The 13051-nt window shown below is 41.9% G+C and overlaps 1 protein-coding gene across 2 annotated transcripts; it reads left to right on the top strand.

Annotated features, from left to right (window-relative positions):
* Positions 1 to 976: 976 nt before the first annotated feature.
* Positions 977 to 4619, top strand: LOC117501545 (ras-related protein Rab-25-like). 2 transcript variants are annotated; one of them, XM_034160436.1, is made up of 5 exons: positions 977 to 1312; positions 2113 to 2308; positions 3572 to 3765; positions 3933 to 3989; positions 4080 to 4619. In XM_034160436.1, exons 1-5 carry the CDS (start codon positions 1276 to 1278, stop codon positions 4205 to 4207), a joined length of 612 nt encoding a protein of 203 aa, XP_034016327.1. In that variant the 5' UTR covers positions 977 to 1275; the 3' UTR covers positions 4208 to 4619. The 2 variants fall into 2 exon arrangements, with proteins under 2 accessions (XP_034016327.1, XP_034016326.1); XM_034160435.1 differs by having other exon boundaries at positions 983 to 1312; positions 3909 to 3989.
* Positions 4620 to 13051: the final 8432 nt, after the last annotated feature.

Below are 13051 nucleotides of genomic sequence, written 5' to 3'. Positions count from 1 at the left end.
TTGCATATTTTTTTCCCTCTGCTTGGTCTAAAAAAGTAACCGTTACTGACTGCCACAATTTTTTTCCTGATTTCTTATAGTGTTTCTTAAAGCCAGAAAGTTGCCATTTGAAATGACTTTAGTTTTGTGTCATGTCTGTGATCTGCTTTTTTTCTACAAAATTAAACAACTGAATGAACATCCTCCGAGGCCGGTGATTCCATAATTTTTGCCAGGGGTTTTAGCTCAGAGACTAGCAAAGTGAGCAGCTGCCATTCATTTTCAATCAGAGTGATTGTTAACAGCTACAAGGGACAAGTGGTTGTTATGCTGCCTGCTGGGCGGGGCCAAAACAGAAGTCTATTTTATGTTAATGCTGAGTGATGCAACTTGACTGACAGTCGACATGAAGGCATCATGATGACAAGGTGATGTACGTCGGTTGGGTGTTGGTTATATAATAAAGTTCATGTTTAAACTTTAAAACATCAAGCCTCAATTATTTCTTTATCAGGGTGTGTGTATGTATGTGTGTATATATATATATATATATATATATATATAACAATTTTTTTAAACTCAGTCAGTATTGTATTGGCTCAAAAAAAAAAAAAAAAAATCCTTATTAGCCTGGCTCTGTGTCAACCTGGTTAAAAACTTGGATCTTGAAAGTAAAAACTGCTGAGTAGAATTACCATAAGAATGTAGAGATTTTCAGGTTCAACCTGAATTTGTGTAGATCTGGTTTTTCAAAAGGGTTTAAAAATGTTTACTCGGGACAACCTGGTATGTCGCAAAAAAGGAAAAAAAAAAGGGTAAACAGGCTTAAATGAACTATTTGTAGACATCTCAGACAAATGCTATAATGTGACCTATTTTTGTGGACAGAGTCACTTGTTAGGTCAGAGTCATGATCAGACAAACGAACAGCAGAAGAAAATAATAGAGGGCGGGGACTCCTGCTAGTAGTTCTACCTGTTCCACCTGCTGTCCTCCTCGACTCCCAGCCCTCCCTCAGGTGTCGGCCAGTGAGGGATCGACAGGCCACAGCGCTCCGGTTCACCTGTACGTCCTCAGTCAGGAGCTTCTCCCTGTCCACCGAGAAAAGAAGGAAGCGAGTGGTTGCTGCTAATTTTTTGTTCCTTTCATTTTAACTCCTGTATTTTCACCTTTGCTCTCTCTCTCCACTGTGGAGAGAGAGTAAGAGAAGTGTTTGTATGGTTTCTCGTTTCTTGGGATCTTGTTGCTCCGAGATATTGATTCGGCAAAGCAGACGCCACCACTGCTGAGCGCAATATGGGGTCTGATGATGCGTACAACTTTGTCTTCAAAGGTAAGTCATGTTTACTTAAGATATGATTGTTTCTTAAAACCGTTTCACATCTGTGGAGGGAAAAACCCGGCAGGTGGAGGTCTGATCTAGTCTGGTTAAAGTTTCAGATGAGGGCAAAAAGGAGGAAGTGATTGTTTCCTGTCCATCTGGCTGTAAACCATTTGACCTTTGACCTGTTTGGGGAAAGCTACCCCCCTCCCCAACTTTTGACTGAGTGATTTGTAGTTTTTTTTTACATCCAACATGGATGTAATGAAATCATCAGTGTTTATTTGTCTGTCAGCAGGATTATGTCAAAACTACTGCACAAATTTTGACAAAAATTTTACCACAGATGCATACTAGGCCACGGAAGACTCCATTCAATTTTGGAGGTGATCCAGATTCTGGATCAAGATTTCACTTTATATAGGCACTGAAGGATTACGTCAAAAAAAAAAAAAAAAAAACTTCATGGATTCCCACCAAATTTGTATCACAGATGGATATCAGGGTATGGAAGCCCCCACTGAATTTTGAAGGTGATCTGGATTGGCAGGCATCAGAAATCTCAGAATGATCTTGTTCTGAGCTTAACCCTATTATCCTAACATCTTTCATACCAAGCATTCCAAAGAAATCTCGGGTATGTGGACTTCATTTGCCACAGTTCAACTGGTGACATGTGGTAACATACATCTCCACGTCAGTAGACAAATCTGATTCATTTGATAGTGTAACTCTGAGGCTATTCCTACATTCTGGACTGAACAAGTCTTTGTTGTGAATGTATTTATACTCCTTTCTCTATGTTTTTCCAGTGGTTTTGATTGGTGAGTCAGGCGTAGGAAAGAGCAACCTTCTGTCTCGCTTCACCAAGAATGAGTTCAATCACGACAGTCGCACCACAATCGGCGTGGAGTTCAGCACACGGACCGTTCAGCTGGGTAACTACACCATCAAGGCTCAGATCTGGGACACAGCAGGCCTGGAGCGCTACAGAGCCATCACTTCAGCGTGGGTACACTCACAAACACACACACATCAAAGTGAGAATTATTAGTGTCGGTACCTGGGGTGTGTGGGTGATTTATTAGCAAGTAGAAGCACATTTCTCCGCCCAGGTCCCACACTCCACTTTCATCAGTGATCATGTTCAGAGTTGATTTGTCAAGATCAAAGTGGTCAGACTCCAGGGTTAGCCTCAAAGTGCAGATTTTACATTGGATGTGTAGCAGTCATAAAGAAAGGTAAACATTATCATGAAGGTGGAGTGCTCATGATCGGTGGTGTTCATTTTCAAAGTTCAGTGATCAGGGTGAAAGATTATGAGAGGGTCAAACATGAGTGATCAGGATCAAAGTGCAGTGATGACAATGAAAGGTCAGCATTATTGGCTGTTGTGTAGGTGTTATATGATCCGAATCAAAGCTCTGTCATCAGGATGAAAGACCGGAAAGCGTGTCAAAGATGAGTGCTCAAGATCAAAGTTAATTATCAACATTAAAAATTAGAAATTGGTTTTACATTTCATTGAGCAGAATCAAACAATGACAAAAAGCAATTAGCCTGAAAGTTCAGCAATCAAAATCATGGAAGTTCAATGATCAGCCCAAATGTTGAGATGAAAATCAAAGCTCAGTACAAACTATCCAAGATCAGTAGAGTAACAGTCTGTGATCGTGATCTAGAAGAGTGTCAAAGATGAGTGATTAGGATCAAAGTTAAGTAATCGGGATGAAAGATGAGCAATTAGTTGTAAATTTTATCAAGTCAAAATCGAAGATGAAGGATCAGGAGTCAGTGTCACAGGCTGGGATGAGGATAAAAGCTCAACATAAATGATCCAGATTCAGCAGAATGACAATTGGTGATCACTATTATAGGTCACAATCAGGATCAGAGGTCACAAATGAGATCTAACATGAGCATTTAGATTTTTAGGCTCAAAATTGAGTAACTGGGACAATGTCAGACATAAGGTCAGCGTTAGGATGAAAGAGGAGTGATCAGGATCAAAGGTCAATCAAAACACCCCAAAATGCATCTCATTTCAAAGTAAATGAAAGATGGAAATTTTCTGGGTCCACCTCTTGATTCAGATCTTCACCTAAATTTAATGGATTGTTCTTTTGGAGACTAAATCGGTAAGTTAGTTTGAAGATAATGCTGCTAGTAAACAAACAGACACACAAACTTCCTGGCAGTAATATCGGTGACCTTATTGTTATTGAGATTCAGTGTTTCTAGTGTTTGATCTTCCTCACCTGGTGACCTCAGGTATTACAGGGGAGCTGTTGGAGCCTTGTTGGTCTATGACATCAGCAAGCACCTGACCTATGAGAGCGCGGAGCGATGGCTGAAAGAGCTGTATGACCATGCCGATCCGCATATCGTGGTCATGCTGGTGGGCAACAAAAGGGATCTGGAGAGCCTCAGGACCGTGCCCATGGAGGAGGCCAGGCTCTTTGCAGGTGGCTTAACAACTTCATTCATTCTGAAGGATATTGGGTCATTATGTCTTCTGTAGCAGTGCAGTACACACAAGCTTTGGTGTTGTGATCAGTGGGTGGGTGCACGCGTCCATCAGTGCTGATTTCTGTTGTTCCCACTGCAGACAAACACAACCTTATGTTTACAGAGACATCCGCGCTGGACTCCACCAATGTGGAAGCTGCTTTTAATGACGTCCTCTCAGGTACTGGCGTCCAAATCAACATACTTTGTTCTAGGTGGTTCTGTAGGTGTATTGAATGACCTATTTATTATATGTGCCTATTACCCATAGCGATACATATGAAAGTGGCCAGCAAACAGGTGACCCGTGGCTCCATCAGCGCCGTGACCATAACCAGTCCCAATGGACCCAACGGCGGCTCGAGGAAAGAGCGCAAAAGCTGCTGCAGTTCTGCCTAACCCATTGCTGCCTCGTTCAGATCTGCTCGTGTCACATCCTGGAAGCAGTCAGGTTGAATGTCTTTCAGTCTTAAGCATATTTCACATGCAGTCTGACGAGGAAGGTACTGTTCTGACCGCCAATGTAAAAATGTTTCAAACGCAAAAGCTGTACTTCATGTGGATCACGATGTCGGACAAATTTACGGATATTGAATAAAAATCAACTGTTTTGTGTGTAGGTTAGGTGGGTAACAGGCATTATTAGCTGTGCATTTTATTGTATCATCTAATGTTTTGAAGACGAGTTACAGAATTGTACTGAGGTTTATGAAGAAATGCAGTGGAATTATATCTGAATGAATATTTGTGCATGGAATTATAAGAACTTGTTTTTTTTCTTTATTCATATAAAGAAAATGAGAAACTGAAATGAACTAATCAATCACGTTCCTGTGGGTATACACTCGGATTACTCTAGCGTGGCATATTGCAGTTGAATACAAGGTTAATGTGGGAACTTTCAGCTTCAGATTTGATAGTATTTGCATCCAAAGTAAGTGTACGGTGTAGGAATTACAGCATTTTTTTTTAAGTGGGTCAGTAGTCCTGGTGGCCACCAGACCTAGGCTTTGGAGATCAAAGAATCGGGCATAGATGCTCATTTCAAGCTACATCTAATGTGAAAACCTACACCTGCTCTTAATTTCCCTCATGTATGTGATGAGATTATTCTCTGCAACATGTTCAACAGAGGGCAGACAGTACTTGCTTTTAGTATTGATGTGGTGCTTCACCATTGACGTAATTTAATCACTTTGCCCTCATTACGTGCTCTTTTAATTTTATTGACATAAAAGAGCATAGTACTTATTATTTTGCGTTTTCACGTTAACCTGGAGGAGACAAACTATTTACTATGTATTTTGCAAGGTACATGCCCAGGCTTTTACTGAAGCCCAGAAAGAACTTACAATTATAAAATAGAATGTCAAATTGTCTTAATACTTACTTGAAAAACCTCGAGACTTAGTGACAGCTTGAGGTCTTTGAGTCTTTCTTGGTAATGTCCTACCAAGCTTCTACAGCAACTGGTTCACTTCCTGCTTGTTTGCATGGTGTTTTCCCTTCAAACCAAGTCTAATTTTGTCTGAATTCAGGCCAGAAAACTAGTTTAGATTAGTCTGAAAATGAAAAGAAAAATTTGCCTTTAACACTTTGGACTTCATTTTGCTACTTTTGTCAGAGGGTAGAGGCATTTGGAGTACACACTTCCCCCGGGGTGATAATGGTCAACCAACAACGAATGGTGTCAGTTCACTGACAAACCTATTTTAGGCTAAAACTGTCTTTAAGTATGCTAGCGCAGTCAGAAACCAGTAAGTACTTCCATTTACGTTAGTGTAAAAGCAGTCACTGCTGATGGGTTACCATTATGTACACTCAGCAGCAAAAGTTGCTAAACCTTTCCCACTGATAACAAAAGTCACCATAAAAATGGCTGCCAAATACCTCGTACATTGTGTGCAGTTGCACGCTGTATCGAGAAAACGGAATGTTTCAGAGAACACAAAGGACAACATGTTTGGGATAGAGAAGGCAGTTAGCTAAATGTTCTATTTAATTAATTTTCTGTCACAGGATGATGATGTTGTAGCTCAGCATGCTAACACGCACACATGCTCTAAGAACGTGCCACTGTGACCAACAGCAGTTAAAAAAATGTGGACAGTCTGCATTTTTCTGACTGCCAGTATGAAAATGCAGCATGAAGCAGCTTCTAACTGAATGATTTAGGAGAAATTCTGAATAATTTGGGATACGTCAGTGCTAGCATGAAGAATGTGTAGCTTGTCCAAACTCTACTAGTCAGCCATGTTTGGGTGGGGGGGGACTAAGGGTGTATAAAGTGATATCAACTTGTTTGTGGGAGGATTTTTTTCATCTGTTAAAAACATTTAGTTGTACTCAGGATCTGACAGCACCTGCATCATTCTTCTCCAGCTGAAAATAAATCATCAGTTGTTTATGATAAAAAAAAAGTTCTGATCATAAAAGATCAATATGTACGACGGAGTTTTAGGGCCACATTGATTTTTTTGGGGGGGGGGACTTCGAGAATAAAATCGTAATATTGCAAGAAAAAAATCATAATATGAGAATAAAGTCGTAATTTTATGAGAAAAAAGTCGTAATATTATTCTCCTAAAATTACGACTTTATTTTCGTAATATTATGACTTTATTCTTGAAATCTTAAAATTACGACTGTATTCTCATAATATTACGACTTTATTCTCGAAATCTAAAAAAAATAAAAAAAATTCTATGTGGCTCTAAAACGCCGTCGTAAATTTGTATGTTCACTGCCACCACACACTTTTTAAAAAAAATCTTTGTTCTTCTGGTCTTTGTGTTCCTGAACTCTCTGGTGTGTTCTTTCTTTTGAACAAACCAAATTGTTGATTTAACAAAAGATTATTTTTTTTTAATCTCACTACATTTAATTGCATCACTGACAGCTCTTTTACATGCTAATGACTAACAGCAGCACAATACAAATGCAACACCTCAAACAAAAATTTTAATTAACTCTTTATTTGCTCACTTGGATATAAAAGGAATGGGCACATTCAAAAAGTGTTGCAATTCAGTCGCAGAAAGTTTAAAATAAAGTTTTTTTTAAAGTCCAATTTAGGGGCCTTATTGTATATTTAATTAATAAATATAAATGATTTTTTTTCTTCCAAAATATTTATTTGGCATTTCGAGATACAAAAATGAACAAGTATATAAATGCAGACAATTGATACAAAACAGAACACTTAAACATCAATGTAACATATATCAAACCGTGTCAGTAAAAAAAGGGGAACAAACTCACCCAAGGTCTAATAGTGAAAAGTCACCAAGGTATTGTAGTGTATATTAACTTTTCTTATTATGTGTTAGCTCCAAAGTATTTCTATACCAATTAAATTCTACCAGAAATATTTGAAAACTCGAAAGAGATTTGGAAATTCTCAATTTTATTGAGCACTTTACATTTTACAATTTTTAATTCACAGAGTGTAGCTCAATATATATATTTTGTATAAACAATAAAAGTAATAAAATATAACCTAATAAAAATATAAATATAATATATCCATCCATCCATTTTCTTCTGCTTTATCCGGAGTCGGGTCGCGGGGGCAGCAGCTCAAGCAAAGCCGCCCAGACCTCCCGATCCACACACACCTCCTCCAGCTCCTCCGGGGGAACCCCAAGGCGTTCCCAAGCCAGCCGAGAGATGTAATCCCTCCAGCGTGTCCTGGGTCTTCCCCGGGGCCTCCTCCCAGTGGGATGTGCCCGGAACACCTCTCCAGCGAGGCGTCCAGGGGGCATCCGGAAAAGATGCCTGAGCCGCCTCAATTGACTCCTTTCGACGTGGAGGAGCAGCGGCTCAACTCTGAGCTCCTCTTGAGTGACCGAGCTCCTCACCCTATCTCTAAGGGAGTGCCCAGCCATCCTGCGGAGGAAACTCATCTCGGCCGGTTGTACTTGCGATCTCGTTCTTTCGGTCAGGAGCCAAATCTCATGACCATAGGTGAGGATCGGAACGTAGATCGATCGGTAAATCGAGAGCTTTGCCCCCCTACTCAGCCCTCTCTTCACCACGACGGTCCGATACAGCGACCGCATCACTGCAGACGCTGCACCGATCCGTCTATCGATCTCACGTTCAATCCGTCCCTCACTCGTGAACAAGACCCAGAGATACTTAAACTCCTCCACTTGAGGCAAAGACACTCCACCGACCTGAAGAGGGCAAAGCACCTTTTTCCGGCCGAGAACCATGGCCTTGGATTTGGAGGTGCTGATTTTCATCCCGGACGCTTCACACTCGGCTGCAAACCACCCCAGTGCATGCTGAAGGTCCTGATTTGACGAAGCCAACAGAACCACATCGTCCACAAACAGCAGAGACGAGATTCTGTGGTTCCCAAACCAGACCCCCTCTACACCCTGGCTGTGCCTAGAAATTCTGTCCATAAAAATAATGAACAGAACCGGTGACAAAGGGCAGCCCTGGCGCAGGCCAACGTGCACTGGAAACAGGTTTGACTTACTACTGGCAATGCGAACCAAGCTCCTCCTGTGGTCGTACAGGGACCGGATAGCCCTTAGCAAAGGACCCCGTACTCCCGGAGCACTCCCCACAGGGTGCGCCGAGGGACACGGTCGAATGCCTTCTCCAGATCCACAAAACACATGTGGACTGGTTGGGCAAACTCCCATGTACCCTCGAGCACCCGATGGAGCGTGTAGAGCTGGTCCAGTGTGCTGCGACCAGGACGAAAACCACACTGCTCCTTCCTGAATCCGAGGTTCAACCATCTGTCGAATTCTCCTCTCCAGTACTCTGGAATAGACCTTACCGGGGAGGCTGAGGAGTGTGATCCCCCTATAGTTGGAACACACCCTCCGGTCCCCCTTCTTAAACAGAGGGACCACCACCTCGGTCTGCCAATCCAGAGGCACTGTCCCCGATCGCCACGTGATGTTGCAGAGGCGTGTCAACCAAGACAGCCCCACAACAGCCAGAGACTTAAGGTACTCAGGACGGATTTCATCCACCCCAGGAGCCTTGCCACCGAGGAGCTTTCTAACCACCTCGGTGACTTCGGCCTGGGTAATGGATGAGTCCGCCTCCGAGTCCCCAGTCTCTGCTTCCTCTTCGGAAGACGTGACGATGGGATTGAGGAGATCCTCGAAGTACTCCTTCCACCGCCCGACAACATCCCCAGTCAGGGTCAACAGCTCCCCACCCGCACCGTAAACAGTGCTGGTGGAGAGCTGCTTCTGCCTCCTGAGGCATCGGACGGTTTGCCAGAATCGCTTCGAGGCCGACCGATAGTCCTCCTCCATAGCCTCTCCGAACTCCTCCCAGACCCCAGTTTTTGCCTCTGCGACCGCACGGGCTGCAGCACGCTTGGCCTGCCGGTACCTGTCAGCTGCCTCTGGGGTCCCACCTACCAACAAAGTTAAGTAGGACTCCTTCTTCAGCTTGATGGCATCCCTTACTTCCGGTGTCCACCACCGGGTTTGGGGATTGCCACCACGACAGGCACCAGAGACCTTGCGACCACAGCTACGAGCAGCCGCATCGACAATGGAGGTGGAGAACATGGTCCACTCGGACTCCATGTCTCCAATCTCCCCCGGGATCTGGGAGAAGCTCTCCCGGAGGTGGGAGTTGAAGACCTCGCTGACAGAGGGTTCCGCCTGTCGTTCCCAGCAGACCCTCACAATACGTTTGGGCCTGCCAGGTCTTACCGGCTTCCTACCCTCCCAGCGGATCCATCTCACCACCAGGTGGTGATCAGTCGACAGCTCTGCCCCTCTCTTCACTCGAGTGTCCGAGACACATGGCCAAAGGTCAGATGATACGACTACAAAGTCGATCATCGACCTCCGGCTCAGGGTTTCCTGGTGCCACGTGCACTTATGGACACCCTTGTGCTCGAACATGGTGTTTGTGATGGACAAACTGTGACTAGCACAGTAGTCCAACAACTGAACACCACTCGGGTTCAGATCGGGGAGGCCGTGCTTCCCGATCACCCCCCTCCAGGTCTCACTGTCGCTGTATAATATATATATATATATAATATAATAAAAAAAAAAAAAAACAAAACATAAAAAATGATCAACATGCAAGAATATGAATTAATTATTGCATACTTTTCCTTTCTGTGACGAAAGTGTTGTGTGCCTCTTTGGCCTGTAGATGGCAGTGTTTTGCATGTATTTCCAGCCTCATACTGCAAAATTCCTTACTCTTGAATCCATTAATTATTATGATTATGAACCCAATGTGGTGGCTGCCTGTAGTGTTGTCGCCATGGTAGCAACCTCTAACGCGCTCATTCATTCATTTCATTTGTATATTTTTCTGCGTAAAGCAAATTAATTTACAGATGAGATGGTTTGGCGCGCAGTTGTGCTTCATGTCTGCACACTGGATGTAATTGAACAGGCTCATAGGACATTGCTGAGAGAATATAAATCTGCATTAGTGAACATTAGTCACATTCTGGTCAGACAGAGCACTATCTGTGGCTCACAGATGTGCACGTGGAGTCTTTATGTTGGTGTTGTGTGTGTGTGTGTGTGTGTGTGTGTGAGAGATGCCCCCAAGCAAGATTTCACTCCTGGAAGTGGTTTGAGCTACCTAGAACTGGTGGTAAAAGCTTTTCTTATCAAAATATGATCTGAACATGTCTGCACAATAACAGCTTTTGGTGTAAGAATCCTGCAGGCTGCACAAGTTGCTCATGAAATCTGCAAATCAATATCTGTCTTGCACACCCCACCCACAGATATTAAGACTACATTTGCCAAAAAATCAAGAAATAAAATGAGTCAAGACTGAGCAGTGACATGAGATTCACAACCACCATTTCACAGATTCTTGTAAATTCCTCTCGGCTTTACGCTTGGATTACCGTCAGATCATCCTCAGAGGTAAAGGCCTCGGAGTGACTGCAAAGTGTGGATTTAACAGGTACATGTGGTGACAATTAGCCACAGGCTTCTTTACATGTGCAACTTGTAAAAAAGTGTCTCAAACCAGCAGGACTTGTATGATATAATAGGTGCATGGCTCCTTCACCACTGAGCTATTTGTTTCTCTGAAACAGTGCCTTTCTCCTTATCCCTGCCGGGACCCATGACATCCAAGAATTTACAGTTTCAGGATCGTATTCTCAGCGCTTAGGACCTTCATGGAGCAAAGTCTCAGCGTCTTTGGAATCTGTTTTTAATGAAAGACATCAGGGGGCTGATGCATACCCTGCACGCTCTACACACACCACAATATAAATGGACAAAGAACTATACAAATGCCTGTAATGGTGTTTTTGATAATGTATGACTTCATCTTAATTCTTCTGTGTGACTTCATTATGAAGTCATTCACACCGATTAATCACAAATATTTTGCTGATCAGTATATTGTTTAGATCATCCATTTTGGCTTTTGGGTTGTTTATATATATATATATATATATATATATATATATATATATATATATATATATATGTTTGGGCCATGGTTTCCGTGACCTTTGACCAAGCTACTCCATAATCTCATGCTCTTTAGATATATATCCAAGGAATATTCCCACCAACTGTGATCCATCTAGGCTTCTTGGTTCCTGAGATATACACAAAAAGGTGTTTTTCGGACCATGTTTTTCTTGACCTTTGACCAAACTACTCTAAAATCTAAATTCTTGATTACTTCATGTATCTGAGTGTTTGCAGAGAGTACATAATCTGTCCTACTGAGTATGAAATACCCTGAAGTACTGTATAAACTAGACTAACCCAAAATGGACCCTGGGTATACTACCCAACTAGGCCACTTTAACCCTGGGTATTGTCTCGTCAGGGGCTACATCTTAGGCTGTTACAACAAAATAGATGTATTTTTTTCACTTTGGTTGCATAGCATGAGCAGCTGAGTTGCCGTTCAAGTCTGTCACCTGACTGTGCTGCTGAATTCAACCAGTCAACGTCTTTGTATTTGTTATTGAGAGTTGGACTAGATACATCAAAATGTCTGCATTGTTTGATCATCCCATAATTGTCTTTTCATGCTGCAAAGTAAAACTAAACCCTAATTCTTATTATTGTTTGTTTGCTTAAGGATGCATTTGGGTATGTTTGGCTGCCAAATTTAGCATTTGTTTTTAAGATGCCTAAGTTGTGAGCTGTATTACTTTTACTGAAAAGGAGTCAGCATAAAGGCATATATAATAATGTTTTAATGTCAGAACCACCAACTGGATGATGAAACAACACTGTTTTGATGGTGTATGCCTCAGCGCTTTAAAGATTAGATAAGCCAAAGTCATGATTTATTAAATTTTTAATGCTTTATTATACATAGATGGCTCAGTGGGATAAGGAGTTGGCCAGCTAATATATAGAGATGGGTTCACTTCCCGGTCATGGTACTTGTTTGTGTCCTTGGACTAGACCCTTCATCTACATTGTCCCAGTCCATCCAGCTGTAAATGGGTATCCTGGGGGGTTGTAGACTCTCATCTGCTTAATGCTACTGGTAATCACAACTGGCGGATCTAAGGAGGTTAACCCTCCCCAAACTGTGCCAAAAATTAAATGGCTATGTTCCAACATGCCAGCCAAAAGCTTAACCCTCTAGGGTCCACGGTATAATTGGCCGTTTTTGACTACTTTTGGTTTTAGCTTCATAATTTACCTTTAAAAAACTGTTCATTTTGCCTTTGTTGGTGTCATTTTTTTTCAGCACAACCTCACCTGTGTGACTTTAGTTTTTCTTTAATTCTGACATACTAGATTAACACAGTGAACCTAAATTCACACAAAAACATAAAATCCAAATAGAAAACTTTTTTTTTAGTTTGAAAAACACAAACATGTTTAACAAACCATTTTTATAACTTAGAATGCAAATATAAATTATAAATTTCAACAACGTATGTACAAATGTATGTATCAACAGTATCTCCAAATAATGATGTGCTATTTCCAACTTTCTACTTGCATGTCTGGTTGTTAGTGTTGAACCTGACCATTATGCACAGTATAAAACAATACTGTGACATTTGATGCTAGCTGAATTATTTTTTTTTATGTATCATCCATCTCAACTTGTTAATAAAATTATAGCAATTACCTGTTCCAAATGTCCAAAATACATGGTTGAATTGCCTGACATTGTAGGAAAATCCACCCTTAATTTTAAAATTTCCTGGGACATGCCCAGCATCCCCCCCCATTCAAATCTCCTCTAGATCCGCCCCTGAGCATGAGCCTCTTAGAACTTACTTCA

The sequence above is a fragment of the Thalassophryne amazonica genome, chromosome 20 (assembly GCF_902500255.1).
Source record: "Thalassophryne amazonica chromosome 20, fThaAma1.1, whole genome shotgun sequence".
Taxonomy (NCBI): Eukaryota; Metazoa; Chordata; class Actinopteri; order Batrachoidiformes; family Batrachoididae; genus Thalassophryne; species Thalassophryne amazonica.
This window is presented reverse-complemented; position numbering and strand designations above follow the sequence as displayed.

Coding starts and splice junctions, on each gene's coding strand:
- LOC117501545 (XM_034160435.1), top strand. CDS start 1,276: ATGGGGTCTGATGATGCGTACAACTTTGTCTTCAAAG. Junction 2,309..3,571: donor TACAGAGCCATCACTTCAGC/GTGGGTACACTC, acceptor TGGTGACCTCAG/GTATTACAGGGGAGCTGTTG. Junction 3,766..3,908: donor GGAGGCCAGGCTCTTTGCAG/GTGGCTTAACAA, acceptor TTCCCACTGCAG/ACAAACACAACCTTATGTTT.